Here is a 25,472-nt window from a genome sequence, read left to right on the forward strand (position 1 = left end):
AGAAGGGGCGAAGAAAAAGACTGAAATATTTGAACATTAAAATGATGTTAGGCGGCATTAGCACGCATACAGCAAGTTCTCTGTCAAGGCCATCCCCATTTAACAACAATTTGTTTTACTTTTACACAAGTTAATGGGGCAAATATGCTTGCGTGTCACAAGATTTATTTTAACACCATTACCCATGCCATCCAACTAGTGGCTATACATTAAAAATAGCTCAACACAGTTAACAGCACTCACATCTGCTCTAATCAAGAGTACACTTGATATTCTAGGTTGTGCATACCTGGTTTTTCCCTTTCAACATCAGAATGTTGGTAACCTTGCCAAATGGTAAACCCAAAGCTATGACTTCAGTTTCCGTAACTTCACTAGGCAGCTTCCTGATGTGGAGGACACGAGACGGTGCACCAATCATCTTATCGTCACCTTTAAATTTCTTGCTGTCACTGCCATTAGCTGCAGAACATAAATTCATAATTTGCTAAAATGAACAAAACAGTGAAAACTCTATGACCACTGAAAGAAGTTAATTTAGCTTTTCTGCAAGTGATTTTGAAATGAGTACGTAGAAACTACTAAAACTGTAAACTAAATGGAATGAGACTGCTTCACGGCAGCTATTTAGCTGCTTGTACTTGGATCAGATAATACACACACACACAAAAACAAAGGTCAGTTAGTTACCAGTATCTCAGTAGTGAACAACATACGTCTGCAATTCCAGGTGTTGGGGAGGACGAGGACGAGGACGAGGACGAGGACGAGGACGGAGGATAACCCTTCCAAGCAGTAATTTTAGTTATTTTACATTTATATACACTGATGAGAAAAACAAAGATTTGTGTTTTTTCCTCAAAAATATTTTGTGCCATTTGCTGACTACGCCTGCACAGTTGATTGCAGCAAAAACATATTAGGAAATCAACTGGTGCAGGCCTAGTCAACAAATGGCACAATATTTTGTTTAAAATTAACTTCTTTATTGTACAAGTTTGTTTCAAAAGAAAGCCATGGTAATCAATATCCAACACGAACATGGTCACTTGCCTCCATCCATACCTGGACATTCACAAGAGTAAATTTTAATTCAAAACAATAACAACATGGTTAACTTTCTCCCAGTCACTTTAAAGGTACGTATGCAGATTTGGTTTTAGTGCATGATGATGATCAGATTTTTGTATAGATGTTGGGATGACCATGAGAATTAATTTTGCGCATGGGTAGAGGAGAATCACGAAAAGGCTTTTAGCTGCATAGCAACTTCAGCAATTGTGAAAAATGTCAGCAGAGTGAAATTATTCCCCCTGATCAGACTCCCAACAAGGGAGCATAATCCTAATATCGGAGCTTGGTTATTCAGAAGTTTCAGGAAGCATCTTTCACACAAAATATGGAACTCCATCTTTCTACAAAATAGCTGACTTAAATGCATTTTGAAATTTTTAAATGGAGTACCAAGAATTTTGTTAGACAGGGTGTTGAAGGGTACAGAAGCAAAGTGAATATTTGAAAGTGATCTACAAATTAGCTATAATGCAACTTAAAAGGCAAATCAAGCTCAAATGAATGAACAGTCTTTTTCTGTTTTCTCTCTTTTGGCAAAAAGTCAACACCAATGGTGCAATTTTCAGGCAAAGTAACACTCGAGACCAGGTGATATTTGTACTTAACATGGAGATGCAATTCAGAACCCACTTAAGTCTAGATCATGTTTTTTAAAACATGTGATTTTAATTTTCACTACAAAATCACCCTTGAAGATGGTGATGAATTGATTTCTTAAACCGCTGCAGTTGGCTTAGTTAAAAAGGAAAGTCAACATTGTCCCAGAGGACCTCTTTGGGTAGGCCCACAAAGCTGCTGGATACTATGGGACAGCAATATATTTCAATGTCTGGATGACGACTAACCGGGGAGGAAACTTGCAGATAGTGGAAGTCCCTATCCTTTATAAATGGTAACGGTGGTGGGTTTTAGAAAGTGCTGTCTCAGTAGCCTTGGTGAATTTCTGCAATGCATCTTGTAATAATATCAGCAATGCGACCATGCATCGGTGGTGGGGGAGAAGTGAATGTTTGTGGAAGTGTTGCCAAAGCAGACTGCTTTATCTTGATAATGCAAGCTCAAGTGTTGTTTGAACTCCACTCATCCAGTCAAGTGGAGAATATTCCATCACATTCCTGACCTGTCCTGAGGATGGTTGACATACTTTAAAGAATAAGGAGGAGAGTTGCTCACTGCAAGATTTCTAGCTTTTGTTCTGCTCTCATCAGCACAGTATTTATATGGCCAGCCTAGTTAGGTTTCTGGTCAAAAGGTAGCCCCCAGAATGTTGCTTCGGGAGTTCAGTGATGGTAACACCATTGAATGTTGAGGGATTATCATTAGATTTTCCCTGATGGAGGATGATCAGCACCTGTCACTTCTGTGGGATGAATATTAGACCACAACATCCTGCAGCAGAATTAAGCCATTTGGCCCAGTGGGTCTGCTCCACCATATGATCATGGCTGATGTTTCTCAACCCCATTCTCCTATCTCCTTCCATAACCCTTGATCCCTTTACTAATCAAGATCCGATCTTGGTCTTAAATACACTCAGTGACTCAGCCTCCACAGCCTTCTGGATCAATAAGCTCCAGACTAAAAAAAAGTATCGACCCATCCATCACTGTCAAGGATGATGAAGAGTAGGTGGCAATGGCCAGGTTGAATTTGGCTTGCTTTTAGTGGAGGATACCTACATAATCTTCCACATTGCTGAGCAGATGCCAATATTTTAGTTGCATAATACAGCTGAGCAAGAGGCACAGCTAATCCTGTAACAGCTTACTTTGCAGCAGCTGGCACACTTTCCAGTAATTTTCACTGAAACAGGGTCAATCCCTAGTCTGATAGTAATGGTGGATTGAGGGATAAACCAACAGATTGAATTGCAGTACAATTCTAGTGCTAACAGTACCTCACACTTGTAGTCAAGTTGTTAGATTTGTTTGAAGTCTACCCCATTGAATATGATGCTAGTGCCACACAGTATGCTGGCGGTCATCCTCAAATATGAAGATATGACTTCACCTCCCCAAGGGCTGTAAATGGGCGACTCTTACTTTCATGGACAGATGCATCTGCATTGGTGAGGATGAGGTCAAGGGTAGGTGGGTAGGCAGGCAGGTAGACATGGAGGCATGGCAGGCAATCTAATAGGTACGTCTTTTAGGCTTCAATCAGCTAAGTCAGTGGCAATGCTGAACCAGTGACGAACAATGAAGGTCCCAGGGAGAGCAGTCTGCACATGGTGTCACCTTCAAATGGTACTCAGCACCATTGGGGGTGCTGGCATGTGATAATGAAGACAATGTTTGACCTGATAATTCTGGAACCCATGAAATGTATAAAGTTCAAAGGCCCAAATGCGATGCCAGCTGATGTTTTCTGGGAAATATTCTTATTGTGGGACAACTCAGACAGTGGAATTTTGATCCCAGATGTTAGGATTGAATTTCCAGTTGTTTCCAGCGAAGTTGGTGTCAGGTAACCCATCAGGTTTCATTCCAGGGACGGGAAGGGATGGGGACACATGCAGCCCATAGAGTCCATACCTCTAAATAGCATCCCAACCAGACCTACCCTCTTACCCTATCCCTATAATTCTGTATTTCCCATGTCCAATCCAATACCCTATACATCCCTGGACACTACATATAATATATATAGCCAACTTAGCATGTCCAATTTACTTAACCTGCACACCTTTGATTAGGTTAGATTACTTACATTGTGGAAACAGGCCCTTCGGCCCAACAAGTCCACACCAACCCTCTGAAGAGCAACCCACCCACACCCATTTCCCTACATCTAACACTATGGGCAATTTAGCATGTCCAATTCACCTAACCTGCACATTTTTGTACTGTGGGAGGAAACCCACGCAGACACAGGGAGAATGCGCCAGAGGTGGGAATTGAACCTGGGTCTCTGGTGCTGTGAGGCAGCAGTGTTAACCACTGTGCCACCCACTATTAGATTAGATTCCCCAGAGTGTGGAAACAGGCCCTTCGGCCCAACAAGTCCACACCGACCCTCCGAAGAGTAACCCACCCAGTCCCTCTGACTGATGAGCCAGAGAGGAAAACCAAGCAGACAAAAAAGGGAGAGAATCTGCAAACTCCATACCGACAATTGCTGGAGGCCGAAATTAAATCCAGGTCCCTAGTACTGTGAGAAAGCAGTGCTAATCACTATGCCATGCCACCAAAGAACAAACAATGGTTTTGTGCTCATCATTAGAATCTTTATTCCCGATTGATTGAAATTCAAACTCAAATTCCACTATCTACTTTGGTGGAATTCAAACCTGGGTCTGGATTACTAATTCAGTGATAATACCTCATCCCCTCCCTGGGATATAGTTAAAGACTCAGCAATGTGGGAAGGAGAAAATTAGATCAAACTAGATTAGAAAAATTTTTTTGCAGTAGCGTTTGTCTCAATCAAGTATTTTAAAGCTATTTTTCCAATCGAACTGTTCAGAGATATTATTAACAGACCTCTGGAGCAGGTGGGACTTGAACCCAAGCCTCGCAGTTCAGGGGTCAGGATTTTACTTCTGTAGTACTACACAGAGGCCCCATAAAAAAAAAACTTGTATAATATCATCCAACGTAGGCTATCAACTTGACAGATTCCCACACAATAGTCTTTATTTTGCACTGTAAAGCAAAGAACAGACTAATGCTGTAACCATTAATAACCAGAGAATCCAGTTCTGACAGTTGGCGCCTTCCAATAATCAAGATAAATCAGGAGCAGCTTTCCATGCTCAGATAAACCCACCTCAGGAAATTAATGTTTTGAAAAGCCAAATGTAATAAGGCAGTCTCAAAGTTTGTTACAACAAAATGGCTGGGAAGTTATGAGTAAATGCAGTTCAGGTACAAAGGCCATAATCTGACTGAATGGAATACACCTGATAGTGGAGTTCGTTGAAGCATTCGTAAGTATATTTTCATTCTTAAAAAAAAAATGAAGCCACCTTGCAGCTTAGTGTCCTGCTGCATGCTGTTTATTTCCTACAGCCATTAAGTAGTAGGTAAAAATACGAAATTTAGGCATCCTTGGCCAACCAAATCTCTGTTCCTGTAATAAAGTACTTTCACTGTTCCTGTCAATTGCATATTACACGAACCATTTTTGTCCATTTAATACAATCTTGAGACTATTACATGGGATTATATATTACACTTGGACATCAGGGAAGGAGAAGTGTAGGCCTCTACATAGATGTCAGCTAGATTATAAAATTACTTCAAAATCAATAGCAAGATTTTATTCATAATAATATCTAAGTTATTGTGTGGGCAGTCAGTCTCTAGAATGCTGCAATCATGTGAGGTACTACACTGCAGCATTCTAGAGACAGACTGCCCACACAACGAATTTGGAATAATTCATCCTTTTCTATTGCACAAACACCACAAATTTGTTCATCCCTATGCACAATGCCAGTGTAGCATAGATATAGAAATGATCGGAATTACCTCAAGACTTCATGGTTAAAAATAAGGAGCTGAAAAAAATTCCAGAGGCTTGATCCTAAATCCAACTGGTCTCTGCAGCTAATAGACTCAAAATCTATTTTTTTTCCCCCAAATACCAATTGTCAAGACTGAACCGGTCACTACTGAATAGCAGTGGCTTATCTGGATTTTAACTGAACTAAAATATAATAAAAACCAGTTCTTTTTACAGAGTACGTTAAATTCTCAAATGTGAAGGCCTACTGCTCTGGAGTATTTCAGACGATTTCTCAATGTGACTTGAAGATCTAGAAGATTGCCACAGCAGAAGATATTTACCTTTCCTACACCAAGTGTTCCTAACCTCATATGCTCTGGAGAACCAAGGTCAAAAAGGACAGTAATTCATAACTTTTGTTAAACATCATTAAGGGCTCAAAATGCAAGATGGCCCATCTCAACAACTGGGCTAGCTTGTGAATGTTCTTCCTGGATTTTCATGTTCCAATAAAGATTACTCGTACAATACTACTCCTCAAATTTATGTTGACTAGATACCAGTTTTTCTTCCTATTCTCATTTGTCAACTGTGCTGGCAATGCACAGACCAAAAAGCATGGAGTTGGTATTTCTAATAGCACCAAAAATAAATCACCCGTGAATAACCATCCTTCCAGGTAGAGAAGCAGATAATCATTCAGTACCGTGCATTTAACATACTTATCCAATAAGACAAGAGTTAAAATAAACAACTTTTGCTCTAAGACATGGACTAGCTCACCTACCAGTAACAACCACACTGCTCATGGCAGAGTTTGAGCTGCTAAGAATGGTGCCAGAAAGTTCGTCAGATCCCCGCTGCAAAGAGAAAACACAAAATCCATCAATTCAATACAGTGATGCAGAACACTTTTGTGCACTGATGTTTGTTTTTCAAGTGTTTCTGGAAATCACAAGATTAAAAGTGCTCATATTGCTGTCAAATATAATTAAGTAAAAGCTTTCATCAAAACTTTATAAAATGTTGCCAAAAAACAAACCAAATACAAATGAGGGACAGTTCTTGTACCAACTCTTGAATAATGTAAAGAGCTATGATTCGACAAGTTCCGATTTACTTTCTTTTCCCAGTATAATTTTAATAAGCCTACCTGTCCCTTGCTCACAAATCACTAACTGTTCTCACTATAAAAAAAAATTTTGCTTACAGAAAAATTGCAATTTGTTACTAACTAGAAATACATGGCATGATTAAGATTAAAGTGTTACCAGCCACTTTAATCCATAAAAAGGGCCCTCTGAACATTTTTGCTGATTTAATTGCAATATTTCCTCTAAATTTAATAAATATAACCACCAGAATTGTATAAGTTTATGCCTTCATCAGTATTAATAATCTAGCCTAGCAAATTAGACAAAAGTCACTTAATATTCAAACAGCTTTATGCTGGAATGACTTAAGCACACTTGAAAAGATATGAAGCCAAGCTCAGAGATGAGTAAATGATCCATAATACATAACTCAAGCCTTAATGCTACACAAATTGGTTAAATTTGTAGTTATTTTTCTTACATGGTAGTCACCTATTTAGATTTTGTGGGTTGAGTGTTTCAGAAAAGGTCACTTTCATCAATTTTGTCTCATTGGTGGATAAACCCCAATGCAGAAAACTCAAAATCCATCAGCATCACAGTAATATGAATGATCATGTAGACCCATCATTTGCAAATCCTTGGAAATCCTGACAAGCAAACATTTTTATAATTGAAGTCACTTGGATAAGTTGCAACCATCCGAAATTTGATAAGTATAGTACTCCAAAGATAAAATTTCAAAAATTAAAAAAAAGTGTTTTACTGGAGAAAGTGGAATATCAAATTTCTCAAACTGACCTTTAGGTTTACAGCAGTATCAATCAGTACAATGATACAGGCCCATGTGTAACCTGGTATCCAGAACAGAAACATGTACTTTCCAGGCCAGGAAATACTGAATCACAAAGTTTTGTTTTTCTTTTTTTAAAAAATGATTTATAAAAGAGTTATTCCAAGTTTTCTTCCATTACTTATTCTTAAAAACAACGCACATAAGCAATCACTGGACCCACGTTAGATAAAATGGTGCACAATGTTTTGTGTGGAGAAGTAAATTAGTGAATGGCAAAGACACAGACAAGCAGGATTTACTGTAATGGAATACGGTTGAGCTCCACGCATGGTCTCTGCCATAACAGAGTCTAGAGATTTATAGCACGGAAACAGATATTTTGGTCCACCTCGCCCATGCCATTCAGATATCCTAATCTAGTTACATTTGCCAGCACTTGGCCCATATCCCTCTAAACCCTTCCTATTCTTAAACCCATCCATATGCCTTTTACATGTTTAATTGTACCAGCCTCCACCACTTCCTCTGGCAGCTCATTCCATGCTTGCACCATCCTTTGGATGAAAATGTTGCTCCGGAGGTCCCTTTTACATTTTTCTCCTCATCCTAAACCTATGCCCTCTAGCTCTGGATTCCCCCACTCCAGGAAAAATACTTGTCTATTTACCCTATTCATGCCCCTCTTGATTTTATAAACCTCAAAATTCCAGACCAAAAGTGTGTTTGGATAAAACCCTGAAGGGGTTACATGAAGGTGAGAAAAATCCAGATTAATATGACCAAGAATTCAAATCAGAAAGTCAAACCCTACATAGGAACAAATTACTGCAGATGCTGGAATCTGTACTGAAAAACAAATGCTGGAGATCACCATGGGTCAGACTGCATCCATGGAGAGGGAGAGCGCAAGCTAACATTTCAAGTCTACGATTCTTCAGAGCTCTGATGAAAAGTCAAATTCGAAACATTAGCTTGCACGCTCTCTCCATGGATGCTGTCTGACCCACAGTGATCTCCCGAATTTATTGTTTTCACTAAGTCAAACCCTACACAGGAGAGGACTTCTCTTCTTATGCAAGGTGTCACGGTTGGTAAAAATACAAGTGGTATCAATGCCATGTTTCAAAATCTTTAAGCATGAATAATTTTGTTTATTCTAGCTTTATATCTTTTGCGTAACTGGTTTTATTTAAAATCCCAAACCTGCAGCATTGCATGTTTGTGCTTCAGTGAAAAACTGCCATGTTAAACCTAACCTTAAAAACCCAGAATTCTAATCTGGGATCTGACTCATCTAGTAATAGGTCAACTGGGATATCACACTTCAGACCTTGAAAAAAAAAACTACAAAAAAGTACTTACATCCACTTTCCCAACTAGGTTTAAAAATCAACAAGACAATATTTTGCTAAGTACTAATTCCAAAAACTTCCATCTTCCTACATGCATTTACAAGTTCACTGATGACCCCACCATAGTCGATTCGAATCTCAGATGGTAACGAAAGACTACAGATGGGAGGTGGAAGACCTGGAAAAATGGTGCACTGAGAACAACCTAGCTCTCAATGCCATCAAAACCAAGGAACTCACTATTGACGTTCAGTGGGATGTTACTCATGCTCCCCTACACATTAAACAGCACAGAAGTGGAATGAGAGGAGTGTGCCAAGCTCCTGGGAGTGGTCATCCAACACAAGCGTTCTTGTACTCTTCACGTGGACGCACTGGTTACAAAGGCCCAACAATGTCTCTTCTTCCTCAGGCAGTTGACAGTGAATACCTTTGCCAACCTTTATAGGTGTGCCATCACGAGCATTCTGTCTGGATGTATGACTACCTGGTTTGGTAGTGATATATCAGAGACAGTTAGAGAGTGGTGAACACAGCCTGGACAATCACAAAGGCCAACCTCCCATCCATGGAATCCATCTAACAGGCCCGCTGTCAAGGAAAGGCTGCCAGCATTCTCAAAAGATCCATCCCACCCTGGCAATGCTTTTCTACAACTTCTACCAAATCGGGAAGGTGGTACAGAAGACTGAACACACGCACCAGCCAGTTTCAAAATAGTTTCCACTCTACTGTTGTTAGAATACGAATTGGACTCATTCTTAGCATGCGTCCGTACCTGTGTTTTTTGTTTTTGCCACTGTTTACCTATTATTTACTTAGCTATGCAATTTAACCATGTGATCTGCCTGTATTGCTCGCAAGACAAAAAAAAACTTTTCACGTGCCTTGGCATACATGACAATAACTTCAATTTCACCTGCTATGTGAATGCAATATTGCCAGAACACTAAAATTTTAAAAAGTTATAAAAACAAAAATAGGCACCTCAAGAATAAATTCTATTCATGAAAACAAAATTTATAAATACTAATCCATCTCCTGAAGATTCAAGGCCAAATGCAGACTATAGGTGAAGTAGGAATGGATGACAAGGATACTAATCCAGTTTACAAGAAATGCACACAAAGTATGCAAAATTTACTCTTTGCTCAATACATTAGATCATAATATTTATATAGCACTTTAAATAATGAAATAAGTTAGCACAGAGCTCAAAAGGTTGTTTTCAGATGTTTTGTCACCTTATTGGGTAACATCAGTGAGTCTCTGGTGAATTACTGGTGGTATGACTCTTCTCTCTATTTCTAGGTCTTTGTTTCTTTAGGTGGGTGATGTCATTTCTGTTTTCTTTCCCCCAAGGGAAGGTAGATAGGGTGTAAGCCAATGTGTTTATTGATGGAGCTCTGGCTAGAATGCCATGCCTCTAAGAATTCTCGTGCGTGTCTTTGTTTTGCCTGTCCTAGGATGAGTGTGTTGTCCTTCTTTGTGTACATGTAGTGAGTTGTCTTTTGGTGGTTAGTTGGTGTTCATGTATCCTGGTGGCAAGTTTCCTGGCAGTTTGCCCAATGTACTTTTTCTTAAAAACACAGTTCTTGCATGGTATTTTGTAAATGATGTTTGTTCTTCTGGTGTTATGTATTGGATCCTTTAGGTTCAGCTGTCATTCTTTCAGTGTGTTGGTAGGTTTGTGGGCTGTCGTGATGCCAAGGGGTCTGAGTAGTCTGGAAGTCATTTCTGATATCTTTGAAGCAAGGAATGGGAGTCTGTTGTCATTGTGATGACATCACAAAACAGAACAAATTACAAGAGACATACAAGACCATCAACAATATATCCTGACAGACATAAAATTCACAAGAGGTGGTGAACGACAACAGACTTCCATTCCTAGACGGGACAGGTGAACTTATAGTTAACGGACAGCTTCGGAAAAACACATGGACCAAATACTTAACTTCAGAAGCCATCATCCCACCACCCACAAACTGAGCAGCATCAAGACTTTTCAAGGAGCTACAATCACACTGCAGCACTCAAGAACTAAAATATCTATACAAAGTTTTCAAAAATAAAATCGGTACCCAATAAACAAATCTGCCAATTCCTCAAACAAACCTAAACAAGCAGACAACGCAACCAAAAACCATAGCCACATTATCTTACATCAAAAGACATATCAGAAATGACTTCCAGTCTACTCAGATCCCTTGGCATCATAGTAGCCCACAAGCCTACCAACAAAGCGATTAAGTGAACCTAAAGGATCCAATAGATACCACCAGCAAAACTATCATTTACACGATACCATTCAAGGATCATAAAAAGAAAAACACTACATCAGAAACTTATCAGGATACATGAACACCAACTAACCACCAAAAGTCACGATCCACTCTCACTAGTTTCCATACATACAGACAAAAGGAGGACACCATTTTGACTGGCACAACACACATCCTAGGTCAGGCAAAACAAGGACACGTCAAAGAATTCTTAGAGGCATGGCATTCTAACCAGAGCTCCATCAATAAACACACTGGCTTTGATTCGATGTGCTTGGGAAAAAAAAAGAACTGGAAATGACACCACCCACCTTAAGCAACCAAGACCTATCGAGAGGCGGGTCATACCACCAGCACTTCAAAGACTCTCTCTGATGTTACCTAGTATGGTGACAAAACGTCCGAAATAAACCTTCAAGCTCAGCAAGATAACTTTTCAACCTGAATTACAAATCTTGCCAAAAATTAATAATGAAACATTGCAAGGTGTTTAACAGAAACATTATGAAACAAAATAAAACAGCCATGCAAGGAGTTAAATGACTAGACAATTGGGAGAAAAAGGGTAGGTTTTAAAGATGTGACTCAACAGGAAGCAAATGAGTAGATAAGCAGCATCAGAAGGGAAGTACGGCTGTTGGGCCTGGCAACAGATGGTGGGGACACTGATAATAGAGCAATTAAAACTAGGAACCTAAGGAGACCAAAACTAGAAGAGCACAGCTAACTTTTCTAAAACAAAAGTCTGCAACTTGATTGGAAATCTGCATTTAAAATGTTCCTATTTAGTCTAAAATGTTTCCAACTGCACTATGACTTTCATAACTGACACTTTCTCCAAATATATTCAACTAAAACAAGTTTGATGGGAAGATAAATGCTCTAAATAATCACAAGGATACATAATAAAATAAACTTTGACCATATTCATGAACATATGATGGGAGATAGTCTGTCAGCTAAAGGTTTTTGTCAATTCTCAATTAGACTACTGCCAAACTTTATATGTATCCATGACAGCCCCATGAATGGCTGGGACTTCATTTTACATTATGCCACAGTAAAGTAACAGTATCAAGAACAGACTTACCTTGTCAAACTGCAATTGAAAATTATGTCTTGTGGTTTGGTATTGAGGAATAAACCGAAATCATAAAATCCATTTAAAATGGTTACTCAGCTTTAATTACAGATAATGCTGCATCATAAATTTTAACTATATAATTACTATGAAGTATTTTGTGTTGCAACTGGGTTGCAATTCAGAATATTGAAACTGGAAAACTGAAGCTGTATTTAAAAAAATTATTAGGGTTGGCATATCATTTGATGGGTCTACCAACAAGTTAATTCAAAAAAGGTTGTGCTGCACAATCTGAGGACAAATAAGCATGCGTAGCTTGAACCAGGAAAAGGAAAACAGGGAGTAAAGAAAAATTATTTTCATGAAGATAATACAGGAGCCAAAATGGAAATGCTGCAGAACAAATTAACATTGTGACAAGTAGTAGTAAAATCCAAATGCAGTGATGTGAATTGGTCAATTTAGGTGCCCACAAATTGAATACACATTTCAAAGTTTAAAAGGTTTATTTGAAGATTCTGTCCTGAAAATGTCCTAAGACATACTATTCCATAACTTAACATTTAAACTAAATTGGGAGGAAAGTTCAACTTTTAAAAATACAAAATAGTCTTAATAAAATACACCTTACAAATTGAGCATGAGAAACCTTCAGTGCTGGCTTTGCAATTTTCAGAAGATCAACATTCAAATGTAACTACATTAGGCAAATTAGATTCATACACAGGAATGATTAATCAAGAGATCACCCAAAGCAGTTGTTCGATAATACATATTATTGATGTCAGAGATGTACAACATGGAAACAGACCTTTCAATTCAACTTGTCCATGCCGACCAGATATCCCAACCTAATCGAGTACCACTTGCCAGTACCTGGCCCATATCCCTCCAAACCTTTCCTATTCCTATACCCATCCTGACGTCTTTTAAATGGTGCAATTGTACCAGCCTCCACCACTTCCTATGGCAGCTCATTCCATACACATACCACCCTCTGCATGAAAAGGTAGCTCCTCGGGTCTCTTAGATCTTTCCCCTTCACCCTAAACCTATGCCTTCTAGTTTTGGGACTCACCCACCCCTGGGAAAAGACTGTATTTATCCTATCCATGCCCCTCACGATTTTATAAACTTCTATCTAAAATGATCAGAGTAACTAAAAATGTATTCACTTCAAACAAATGTGACAACTGTTAGTGCCTATGGAAAACTATCTAGATACTTTAAGCTTTCACCTAAAAAATAATGTATTTATGTAGCTGTAAATATCCATGATTTGCACTCTTCTATAAAATGGATCAGAGCTCTTGTATGGGCACTACCACTACTTCAGAGCTAGGAGGCCTGGGTTCAAGTCTCACCTGTTCCAGAGGTAGGCAATTAACATCTGAACAAGTTGATTTAAATATGTAACTAGTTCCCTGCTACATTTATTCCCTTGCTGAATCATAGGAGTTCTTAAAAAGGAAAAGTAGAGGGGAAAAACAGAAAAGTTTTAAAATGCAGAGTATATAATGGAATTTCATTAGTTATTGAACTTTTGAAGCTATTTCAACCAGACTTAGATAAGCTGTAGCTAACACGTGGCCTTCAAGTCAAATTAAAATTTTCTTTTTCCAATGAATTACCTTAAAGCATGAAAACCAAGGCAAAAAGATGTGTAATAAAAAAAGTATCAAGATGCAGTGCATTAATTTTTTTTAAAAAATAAATTCAATACTGACACTATTTCAACCTGGCTGTTATCACTGGAATATTGAAGTCTTACAGTATCAAATTAATTTCTAAAATTTATCAAGAACAGAAATGGTTTTATTTTCCTCTTGCACTTCACAGGCTGTTCACTTCCCATTCTGCCAATTTTCTAGTGTCTGAAGTTCTAGCAAATTTCTTATAAAAATTTAACAGTACTAGCAAAGCTCAAGACTATGTTAAATATAGGTAAACAAAGTGATAAAATTATTTTGACAAACTTAAAACTTTACTAAGTACACAATGTCTCCATTGTTTGATTTTAAACAGCAACTTTTGTAATTATTAGGGATGGAGTATGGGCCTCAAGCATTCAACACCTCTATCACATACTTTGATAATAAAACATGAGAGCAGCATTGCATCGCACAACTTCTAGTTCTTAAATGTCTTTATTTTAGGCCAATTTTCTCTTCTGTTCTTTCAGTTATATTGCACATGATCAGTAACAAAAACTGGAGAAACTCAGGAGGTCTGGCAGCAACAGTGCAGATGTGAAACAGAGTTAAAATGTTTCAAGTTCAATATGGCTTTTTCCAGGGCGGCATGGTGGCTCAGTGATTAGCATTGTTGCCTCACAGCGCCAGGGACTTGGGTTCAATTCCAGCCTCAGGTAACAGTGCAAACTCCACACATTCTCCCATTGTCTGCATGGGTTTCCTGCCACAATCCAAAGATGCGCAGGTCAGGTGAACTGACCGTGCTAAATTGCCCAGTGTTAGGTGCATCAGTCACAGTAACCCACTCAGATCAACTTCCCTCTTTGGAGGGTCAGTGTAGACTTGTAGGACCAAATGGCCTGTTTCTATACTGTAGGGAATCTAATCTAAAAAAAATGCTGAAAAGAAATTCTGAAAGACAGTCATGATACACTTGAAGCATGAATTCTGTTTGCCTCTCCATAGATGCTGATAGACTTGCTGAGCTTCTTCAAAATTGTTGTGTTTCAGATAACCAGCATCTACAACATTTGCTTTTGCCTGCTGGCGCACATTACCTTGCTGAAGGATACAACTGCAAGACTTAGGCTAAAAGTTAGAATGCCACTTGATCAGAAGAATTACTGAAAATGAGGCAATAAGTCCATTGCACCATGAAATTAAATGCCAAAAAAAAAAGCATACTGGACATTGCCAGAATTCTTGCCAAAATTTACTGACATTAATCCAGGGAAAACAAGTCAACAGAAGCACTCCAGTCACAACATTGAAATTCAGGGGACAAGTAAGAGTTGTTAATTCTCAAAATTCAACATATCAATACAACCTATGGAGATGTACAACACAAACAAACCCTTCGGTCCAACATGTACAGCAACCAGATAGCCCATATATAAACAATAAGCTCTTTGTAGTTTTACTATCACACCATACCAGTTCTATTAATAACTGCAAACAAACATTCAATTAAAAACATGTTTTTATTTAAAAATCCCAATTGGGAGTATAAATACAGATGATTTTGTAACAATACCATCACTGCACACGTGAGCAGAATTCTACTACAGGATTAATAAACTGGTCCACATGCTTTCAATTTATTTGCAATGCATCACTTCAACAACCTTAATACTGCTTTAAGTCCATAAATCAAGAAAGAATTATTGAACAGATTACATTTGTAAATTCTAACAGAACTGTCACGTTTCTGCAGTTGAACTACCTCAAAAATGGAAACAAAAACTTAAATACTGTACCACTAGATATCTGAAATAAAGAGCTCTGGAAAAAAGGAAGAGTTTGTCAGAGTGGGAATACACTGCAGCCCAAGTAAACAAGAATGTCTCTCGTCAGTCTAAACAGAAAAAAGGAAATCAAAAAGTATAAAAACTGAAAAACATGCAAACTGGGAAAGAAAAAAAGATGACCGGGAGAAAGAGAGGACTGCAGACACTGGAGATCAGAGTCAAAACTGTGATGGTGGAAAAGCACAGCAGTCCAGGCAGCAGAGAAGGTACCCTTTGTTACCTTCCCCCACTACCCTCTCTGACCTATCACCTCCATCCCCATTCTCCTATTGTACTGAGGTACTTTCTCCCCACTATCCTCTCATTTATCTCTCCACTCTGCAGGCACCCTGCCACTATTCCTGATGAAGGGCTTTTGCCCAAAACATCGATTTTCCTGCTCCTTGGATGCTGTCTGAACTGCTGTGCTTTTCCAGCACCACTCTAATCTAGACTGATTTCCAGCATCTGCAGTCCTTGTTTTTACCTAGCATCAGAGAAGCAGTAGAATCGATGTTTCTGGCAAAAGCAGGCATATCCTGGTGAAGGACTTACGCCCAAAATGTCAATTCCCCTGCTTCCTTGGGTGCTGCCTGACCGGCTGTACTTTTCCAGAACCATGCTCTTGAAGTCAAAAAGAGGACTAAACTTGCAAAATACCAATACAAATTACTAAGATTAGTTAAATTATACAAATGAAGATTTCTAATGACAAAATGCTGAATTCCTGTATTTAACCCCTGACATGACAAGATGGTACTGCTTTGACAGCAATTTAAAATTCATGCAACTCAGCAACTAGATCACAACAATGGAAAACAACCAAGGTCTCTTGAGAAAGCTCAGCATTCGATTATAAAATACATAACGTAAATAAAGGAGAATGTACTGCAGAACAGTGAATTCCAACTAAATCCAGTGACTGATTTTATGATGGTTCCATAATAAAAACATTTTTTGGTTCTGAAGAGTCACTGGACCAGAAACATGAATTCTGCTTAATCTCCACAGATGCTGCCAGATCTACAGAGTCTTTCCAACAAATCTGATTCCAACAATTTCTGATTTTGTGGTTGCATGATGTTTTTCATGAAGTTGGAATATCTGAAAGAATTTCAGCTGACAAATACTTGATTACTATTGTAGTGTAGACAAATTCCATATCAATTTGCACAAAATACAATTGAGTTTTTTTAATTCATTCACAGGATGTGGGCATCACTGGCCAAATGAGCATTTATTGCCCATCACTAATTGCCCAGAGGGCAGTTAATGGTCAACCACGTTGCTATGAGTCTGGAGTCACACGTAGGCCAGATCAGGTTTCCTTTCCTAAAGGTCATTAGTGAACCAGATGGGTTTTTCTGACAACTGGAAATTATTAGACTTTTAATTCCATATATTTATTGAATTCAAATTCTACCATGGTCCCTATTCATTACTGGATTAACATCTCTGAACTAACAGTTTAACAATAATACCACCAGGCCTTCACCTGGTGAATGGTCAGCTTCCCGTTCCCCCAACCACAACCAGTGAAATTGGGAGCTAAATATAGCCAGGACAACAAACGAGCACACTTTGAGGGCCCTGAATAAATCCATAGGATCTTTTAAATCGAAGTTCTGTTCATTCTGGAATATGGGTGTTGCTGGGTGGGCAAACATTAACCACCACCAAGGCAGTTGTTAGCCACATTGCCAAGAGTCTGAGTCACATTTAGGCCAGGTAGGGACAGGAGATTTCCTCTCCCAAAAGGATATTACACAGAGAACCACATGGGTTTTTCCTGCCAAAACCAACAGTTTCACAGTCATTATTAGGCTATTAATTTCAGCCATGAGTCAGATAGCTCAGTAGGCTGGATGCCTGGTTTGCAGTGGTGTGATGCAAACAGTATGGGTTCAATTTCTGCATTGACTGAGGTTATGAAGGACTCCCATTCTCAACCACTCCCCTTGCCAGAGGTAGAGTAATCCTCTAGTCACAGCTGGATAAGGCTGCTGACTTTAATTTTTAGTGTATGTTTTAAAACAAAATGTAATTAATGTCCCATGATTTGCCAAGGCAGAATTTGAACCAGGTCCCTGGCGCTATGAGTCATCAAGGCTAACCACGGAGCCAGTTGTCCTCAACGTCGGAGGCTGAGAGGTGACCTTATAGAGGTTTACAAAATTATGAGGGGCATGGATAGGGTAAATAGACAAAGTCTTTTCCCTGGGGTTGGGGAGTCCAGAACTAGAGGGCATAGGTTTAGGGTGAGAGGGGAAAGATATGAAAGAGACCCTAAGGGGCAATTTTTTCATGCAGAGGGTGGTACATATATAAAATGAGCTGCCATAGGATGTGGTGGAGGCTGGTATAATTGCAACATTAAAGAGGCATTTGGATGGGTATATGAATAGGAAGGGTTTGGAGGGATATGGGCCGTGTGCTGGCAGGTGGGACTAGATTGGGTTGGGATGACTCGAATACATATTAGAGATTAATAATCAGGATTAATAGTCTCATAGTACCACTGAGGTGTCAGATGAGCATCCTTCAACATCTCATCCAAAAGGGACCTCCACCACTGAACCAATGAGAAAGGTTAGCCCATTGTCTGTAACTCGTAATACATGAAGCATTTAAGCAAAGGACATTTGACTAAAAAGTGCTGTAAATGAGACAAAATTTTAAACTATATACACACACAAAACATCTTACCCAAATTTAATTTTTCCTTGTGAAAATTAGTAAAGAAAGTTAATTCGTGTTTTACATATGTACTAAAGAGGTACTGAAGCTCTAAAAAGTAGTCAAATAGACAGTATAACATGTTAAATTCATCCATTTGGTAAATCACTAAAGCTAGCAACTTAATTTTGGTACAGCTTAATTCAAGTTTAGAACTGTCCACTCAGTGCACCGAATGTCCAAAGCCAACTGTGTAGACTACTGAAGAAGTGTGTAAACAGGTAGCCTCTCCTGAATTCATTTGTACATAGGCATCTTCTTCCAGGTCCCACAGTTTAAAAAAGATATGGGAGAGGCAACCAATATACAATATTTCATAATGCATGTAGCAGTTTTCAGCTGCAATTTGACCTACAAATGATATAGCTGCCATCAAGAGAAAATTTATACAAATACAGATTTTTGTAACTAACTTTCTTCACTCAAGTGATGTGGTAACACTGGATAGGCCAACACTTATTACCCACCTTAAAATGACCTTAAGATTATGGCAAGTAACCTTCCTAAACTTGCTGCCGAACACAGTGCAGGTGCACTACAGTGCTGTTAACAAGTTATTGCCAGTATTTTTGATCCAGAAAGTTAATATCACTTGTACATCTGCATGGTGTTGCTCATGGTATTGCCGCCCTGGACTCATTCTTCGAAGAGTGTTCATCTACTACCTGACTGGGTAGTCACAAAAGTGGGGATATGCCAGGTCATGAGGTTAGATCAGAGTGGTGCTGGAAAAGCACAGCAGGTCAGGTAGCACCCGAGGAGCAGGAAAATTAATGTTTCGGGCAAAAGCCCTTCATCAGGAATAAAGGCAGGAAGCCTCCAGGGTGGGTGGGAGGGATGGAGAGGTCATGAGGACAGTGCTGAGCTGGAAGGTTGGAACTGACGTAAGGTGGGTCCCCTCCCCCCACCTTACCTCCGTTCCAACCTTCCAGCTCAGCACTGTCCTCATCTCCCTTCCCACCTATCCGCTTCACCTTCCCCTCCATCCTTCCCTCCTCTTCCCCCCCCATTCACCTATTGTACTCTTTGCTACCTTCTCCCCAGTCACCCCCCCATTTATCTCTCCACCCTAGTGGTTTCCTGCCTCTATTCCCGATTAGAAGTTTTTGCCCGAAACGTCAAATTTGCCTGCTCCTTGGATGCTGCCTGACCTGCTGAGCTTTTCCACCACCACTGAGCTAAAAACTCTGGTTTCCAGCATCTGCAGTCCTCACTTTTACCAAGTCACAGAAGGTATTTGAATACAACATCTCATGGCTGACCAGTTGAGTTGCTAGATTGGTTTGAAAGCTACCAGCACACTGGTGGTGCTACTCAACATACTAGTTTATCTTTGATGTGAAGGCAGGACTTTATCTCTACAAGAATGGTGTGGCAATCCTACCAATCAGTCCTACCAATACATTGAGGTAAAAACAATGACTGCAGATGCTGGAAACCAGATCCTGGATTAGTGGAGCTGCAAGAGCACAGCAGTTCAGACAGCATCCAAGTAGCTTCCAGCTCCATTAATCCAGAATCCTACCAATACATCTTCTACAGGGAAAATCAGTAAGGATGACGTCAATAACTTTCTGCCATCACTGGTTCCCTCAATGCAAGCCACAGACCCAGTTCAGCAGCCAAGTTCTTCAGGTATTTTTCCCACACCACACATGTCTCTTATCAGCGTTCTTGGCTTTCAAGATGCCAATTATGAACAAGCAAGCATACAATCTGATAAAGACAGCAAAACACTAAACTATTTAGAAGCTTGCTGACGACACCACTGTTGTAGGTCCAATCTCAAACAATGACAAGACAAAAAAGACAAAAAGAGAGGCAGGAGGGTAAATTGCAATAAAGGAAATAAAGAACTTTACAAAATAGTTAGGATAGTGGGCCTAAATGTGACAGATGGGAGTTTAACATGGATAAATGTGAATCACACATTTCAGTCAGAAAAAATGGGAAGGCAACCTATTATCTAAACAGGGACACACTTTGGGGTGCTATGGTACAGAGGGATCTGGGTGTCCTAGCTTATGAGTCATAGAAAACTAGCATGCAGGTACAGCAGATAATAAAGAAAGCCAGTGGAATTTTGGCTTTTATAACTAAAGAAATAGAATATAAAGATAAGGAAATATTGTTACAACTATACAAGGCATTAGCAAGACTACATCTGGAGTGCTGTGCACAACTTTGGTCCCCTTGAGGAAAGATGTAGTAGCATTGGTGACAGTTCAGAGGATGTTCACTAGATTGATCCTAAAGATGAGAAGTGTGCCATATGAAGAGAGATTGAACAGTTCAGGCCTATACTCAGAAATTTAGAAGATGGAGGGGAGATCAAATGGAGATATTCAAGATGATTAAAAAGTATGGATAAAATAGATGTGGAGCAGATGCTTCCTCTTTTGGTGCATTGTAGGACAAGAGGTAATAGTCTTAGGATAAGGGGTAGCAAATTTTTTTTTAAAAAGTTGAGGAGAAACTACTTCTCCCAAAAGGTTTGCAAATCTGAGGAATTCACTACCCCCAACGTGTGGTGGATGTTGGAACACTCAGTAAATTTGAGTAGAAGACAGATCTTTAATTGGTTCTGGATTAGTGGTGCTGGAAGAGCACAGCAGTTCAGGCAGCATCCAAGGAGCTTCAAAATTGACGTTTCGGGCAAAAGCCCTTCATCAGGAATAAAGGCAGTGAGCCTGAAGCGTGGAGAGATAAGCTAGAGGAGGGTGGGGGTGGGGAGAAAGTAGCATAGAGTACAATGGGTGAGTGGGGGGAGGGGATGAAGGTGATAGATCAAGGAGGAGAGGGTGGAGTGGTGGATAGATGGAAAAGGAGATAGGCGGAAAAGGAGATAGGCAGGTAGGACAAGTCCGGCCAAGTCATGGGGACAGTGCTGAGCTGGAAGTTTAGAACTAGGGTGAGGTGGGGGAAAGGGGAAATGAGGAAACTGTTGAAGTCCACATTGATGCCCTGGGGTTGAAGTGTTCCGAGGCAGAAGATGAGGTGTTCTTCCTCCAGGCGTCTGGTGGTGAGGGAGCGGAGGTGGAGGCGGCCCAGGACCTCCATGTCCTCGGCAGAATGGGAGGGAGAGCTGAAATGTTGGGCACGGGGCGGTGTGGGTGTCCCGGAGATGTTCCCTAAAGCGCTCTGCTAGGAAGCGCCCAGTCTCCCCAATGTCGAGGAGACCGCATCGGGAGCAATGGATACAATAAATGATATCAGTGGATGTGCAAGTAAAACTTTGATGGATGTGGAAGGCTCCTTTAGGGCCATGGATAGAGGTGAGGGAGGTGGTGTGGGTGCAGGTTTTACAGTTCCTGCGGTGGCAGGGGAAAGTGTCAGGATGGGAGGGTGGGTTGTGGGGGGGGGGGGGGGGGGTGGACCTGACCAGGTAGTCATGGAGGGAACGGTCTTTGCAGAAGGCAGAAAGGGGTGGGGAGCGAAATATATCCCTGGTGGTGGGGTCTGTTTGGAGGTGGCAGAAATGTCGGCAGATGATTTGGTTTATGCGAAGGTTGGTAGGGTGGAAGGTGAGCACCAGGGGTGTTCTGTCCTTGTTATGGTTGGATGGGTGGGGTCTGAGGGCGGAGGTGCGGGATGTAGACGAGATGCATTGGAGGGTATCTTCAACCACGTGGGGAAGGGAAATTGCAGTCTCTAAAGAAGGAGGCTATCTGGTGTGTTCTGTGGTGGAACTGGTCCTCCTGGGAGCAGATCTTTAATTGGTAATGAGTTGAAGGGTTACAGGGAAAAAGGCAAGAAAACAGGAATGAGAAGCATATCAGCCATGACTGAATGGCGGAGCAGACTCCTCCCATACGAAGGTTCCAACCAGAAGCATTGACTCCCCTCCTCCTCAAATGCTGCTTGACCTGTTGCTTTTTCCAGCTCCACTCTTTATCCACTTAGGATGCTTTCTGTTGTGAATCTATCTGGATGCATCACAACATTGTATGGCAACTGCTCTTCTCAAGCCCACAAGGAACTAGAGAGTCATGAACACGGCCTAGTCCATCACACAAACCAGCCTTCCATCCATTGGCTCCATCTATACTTCTTACTGCCTCAGGAAAGTAACCAACATAAATCACAGACCCCTCCCACCCCAGTTAGACTCTCTTCCATGGGCAGAAGTTTGAATATACAAAACAGATTCAAGAACAGCTTCTTCCCTACATACTTTCGAACAGACCTCAAATATTAAAATGTTGATCTCTCCCTCTCCACTTTGTTGTGCTACCCTAATGGATTTTTGTATGGAATGATCTGCCTATACAGCAGGCAAAATACCACTTTTCACTGTATGTTGCTAAATGTGACAATAAATCAAGTCAATTATTTTGCAGTGGCTCATATAATACAACTAATATCTTCCCATTTCCAGCAATTACTTTTCAAGTGCTAATAATAAAAATAAGATTTCCACACAAATGCATAGGCTCAAAATCTGAATAAACACTGGTCGGTAATAGTTGTTATTTTTGCATTACTCCTGGCTAAGTTCTTAGTTCATTTGTTTTCCAATGTAATTGCTTGAATAACAAGCAAATGTAATTTGAGAACAAGAATGGAGCACAAAGTATTGAATTTTTAATACAGTACCAATTGCATGAGCAGAAGCCAATAGTAATTTAAATGGACAGAATTTTTGTTTTGCAACATTGGATTGATTTTAACATAAATAAGTGTGCTACAAATGGTGAAGGAACAGAGACCAGGGATGCTTTTACTTTTTTGAGGTGGTATTGCATTTTGTGAAACAATTAAAATAACACAAGTAAAACTGGATTTATGACAGAAGCAAACTTCAAAAAACTAAACCTTCATAAAACACTAGCTAGGATATTGGATATTGTATCTAATTCTGGGCATCCTGAAAGATGCAATGGCCTTAGAGAAGATACGGAGACTATTTTCTGGAACTGTAAGCAGGGGGCGGACTTTAGCTTTCCCAGTTTCCCTACTTAGCTGGAGCGGTTTATCTTAGAGGACACGAATAAAGTAGCATTCAAATTCAAAAATGTTTTAGATAGAGTAAATAAGGAGAAAGATTGCAGCAAAAGGGTCACCTACCAGAGAAGAGATTCAAGATGGTGAAAGAACCAAAACCACAGAATTTTTTTAAGAGAAACAGTTGTGATCCAGAATCTAATGGTTGAAAATGGGTCATAAATTCAAATTCAGTACAAATATTAAAAAAATAAAATTTGAGGGGTCAGGAGATTCACAATATCTCTTTCAAGCATAATGGAAAGTAATAGCCTTTCATACAGTTTCAATTTATAGTTAAAAACAAAAAGTACCAGAACAGTTCTGAGGAAGGGTCACTAGACCTGAAACAGTAACTTTGACTTCATAGATGCTGCCAGACGTGGCAAACGTTTTCCAGCACCTTTTGTTTAGAACACAGTGCTAGAGTTAGATTAAGATAACCAAAGGCATCAAGTTGGATATTAAACTTGTAGATTGTGGCAAATTTGGTATGTTATTGCACAATTTCAACATTCACATTCCCTCCGTTCAAGTTCCAATTCTGGCTAGGTCTTACCCATGAGTAAACTAATTTTTACAGTAGGCAGGATTGTACCCTAACCATTAATGACTTTCCAATGCAAATAATCCAAATCTCAACAGTTTGAACATACCTAAAATTCTCTTGAATATTATGACCTGTCAAATTAAAGGGCCTTCAACTACAGAACAATAATCAGTCAGCAAGCTCTAATGGGCAGCTACATTTGCATGGAGGTATACTGAATCACAGGCCACAATTAACAGATATACCTGAAATGATTCATTTTGATTCTTTTGCAGATTCACACGTAGAAACATACAAGGAGAAAAGCTGACACCTACCTTTATGCCAACTGTAACATCAGTGAGAATGCTGTGAGAGCAAGACAAAACATCATATTGCAAAGTCAGAATTTCAATCATCTCACAATCAAAACGTCCGGTTACTATTTATTCAATAGTAAAAGATGCTGAGTGAAGTACCAGGCTTCAAAGTGTTATTTTGTGAGTGTGCGCGCGTTGTTTATAATGGCTTTTATAAAACAGAACTGCTGACTGCACAATCTGGCTGGGAGCCATTGCTGAAAGACCCGTCTCCATATGCCTGGCGCCCTTTCAATATCACATCCCTCTCGTTACTATTAACTCTTCCTTCCGAGGGTTTTCACGTTGATGAGAATTTTTTTTATTAACTCTCCCCCCACAAAAAAAAGAGGGTGGCAGCCCAGCAGTACACGAAACAGTTTAATTAACCGAATATCACTTGATGGCTTATTCATTGGAAACAGACAGAGCAGCTGGGAGAGACCCGACGGTGATGAAGGGTCTCCAATGTCTGGTCTTTGATGGCGACTCTCTGTCCTGTGAGGGAGGAGAGGGCGGTTAGGGAGCCGGCCCCGGGCGCCAACAATGCTCACGGCACACAATAGCCGGCTTTATTACTCTGGTTTCAGTTTCCCTCTTGATTGGGGGGGGGGGACAGACAATACGCCTCACCCAGCACGAAGCGAGGAGGGCTGGAAGCACGGAAGAGAATCCACCTTCAGTTCCCGCCAGACGCCACGACATTCACATTACGGATTTAAGAGTCATGGTGCTCGGCCCGAATATTTATATTCGAGGGCCTCGCACCCCGCGTCGCGAGCCAACTATCATTAATCTACATCCCAGAGAAGTGTAGGCGCTTTTGCATACATGTGTGCACGCTTCCCCCAATGTCTAACGGTACTTACCCGTCCATTGCCGGATTACCAGAGGTTTAAGTACCAACTGCCGCCGACAGTGAACACACAAAATGGCGCCGCTTGTCGCTTGTCTCCCTTCCCCTACCCCCCAGCCCCTTTGCGGAAATCTCCGAGTGCCGCCCTCCCGGAGCGTTCCGGACATTGCCGACTGCCTGCCCCTCGCTCTTCGGAGAGAGCGGAATGCCCCACCCGATGGTTTCCGAGAATTACCGAGTGCAGCCGAGCAGCTGGCCGCTAATGAGCGCGTGAGAGCCAGGGACTGTGCCGAACCTTTTAGAGTAGGGGGAGGGAAATGTACCTTCAGGGGAGTCATTTAAGGTGATGTAATGTGCAGTTTCCATGTAGTTTTTTGTTTGTACTGAAGAATAT

General features: G+C 40.3%; 1 protein-coding gene across 2 annotated transcripts in view; it reads right to left on the reverse strand.

The window, feature by feature from the left end:
- ptbp2a (polypyrimidine tract binding protein 2a) overlaps positions 1–25,203 on the reverse strand; it is a 75,861-nt gene extending 50,658 nt beyond the window's left edge. For both annotated transcript variants that reach the window (XM_072574604.1, XM_072574602.1), the window contains exons 1-4: positions 25,092–25,203; positions 24,202–24,232; positions 6,311–6,383; positions 290–462 (exon numbers count right to left, since the gene is read on the reverse strand). In XM_072574604.1, coding sequence (XP_072430705.1) covers positions 290–462; positions 6,311–6,383; positions 24,202–24,232; positions 25,092–25,099 — 285 coding nt within the window. In that variant the 5' untranslated portion in view covers positions 25,100–25,203. The remainder of the gene's footprint in view (positions 1–289; positions 463–6,310; positions 6,384–24,201; positions 24,233–25,091) is intronic.
- Positions 25,204–25,472: the final 269 nt, after the last annotated feature.

Source organism: Chiloscyllium punctatum, chromosome 7 (assembly GCF_047496795.1).
Source record: "Chiloscyllium punctatum isolate Juve2018m chromosome 7, sChiPun1.3, whole genome shotgun sequence".
NCBI classification, from domain to species: domain Eukaryota; kingdom Metazoa; phylum Chordata; class Chondrichthyes; order Orectolobiformes; family Hemiscylliidae; genus Chiloscyllium; species Chiloscyllium punctatum.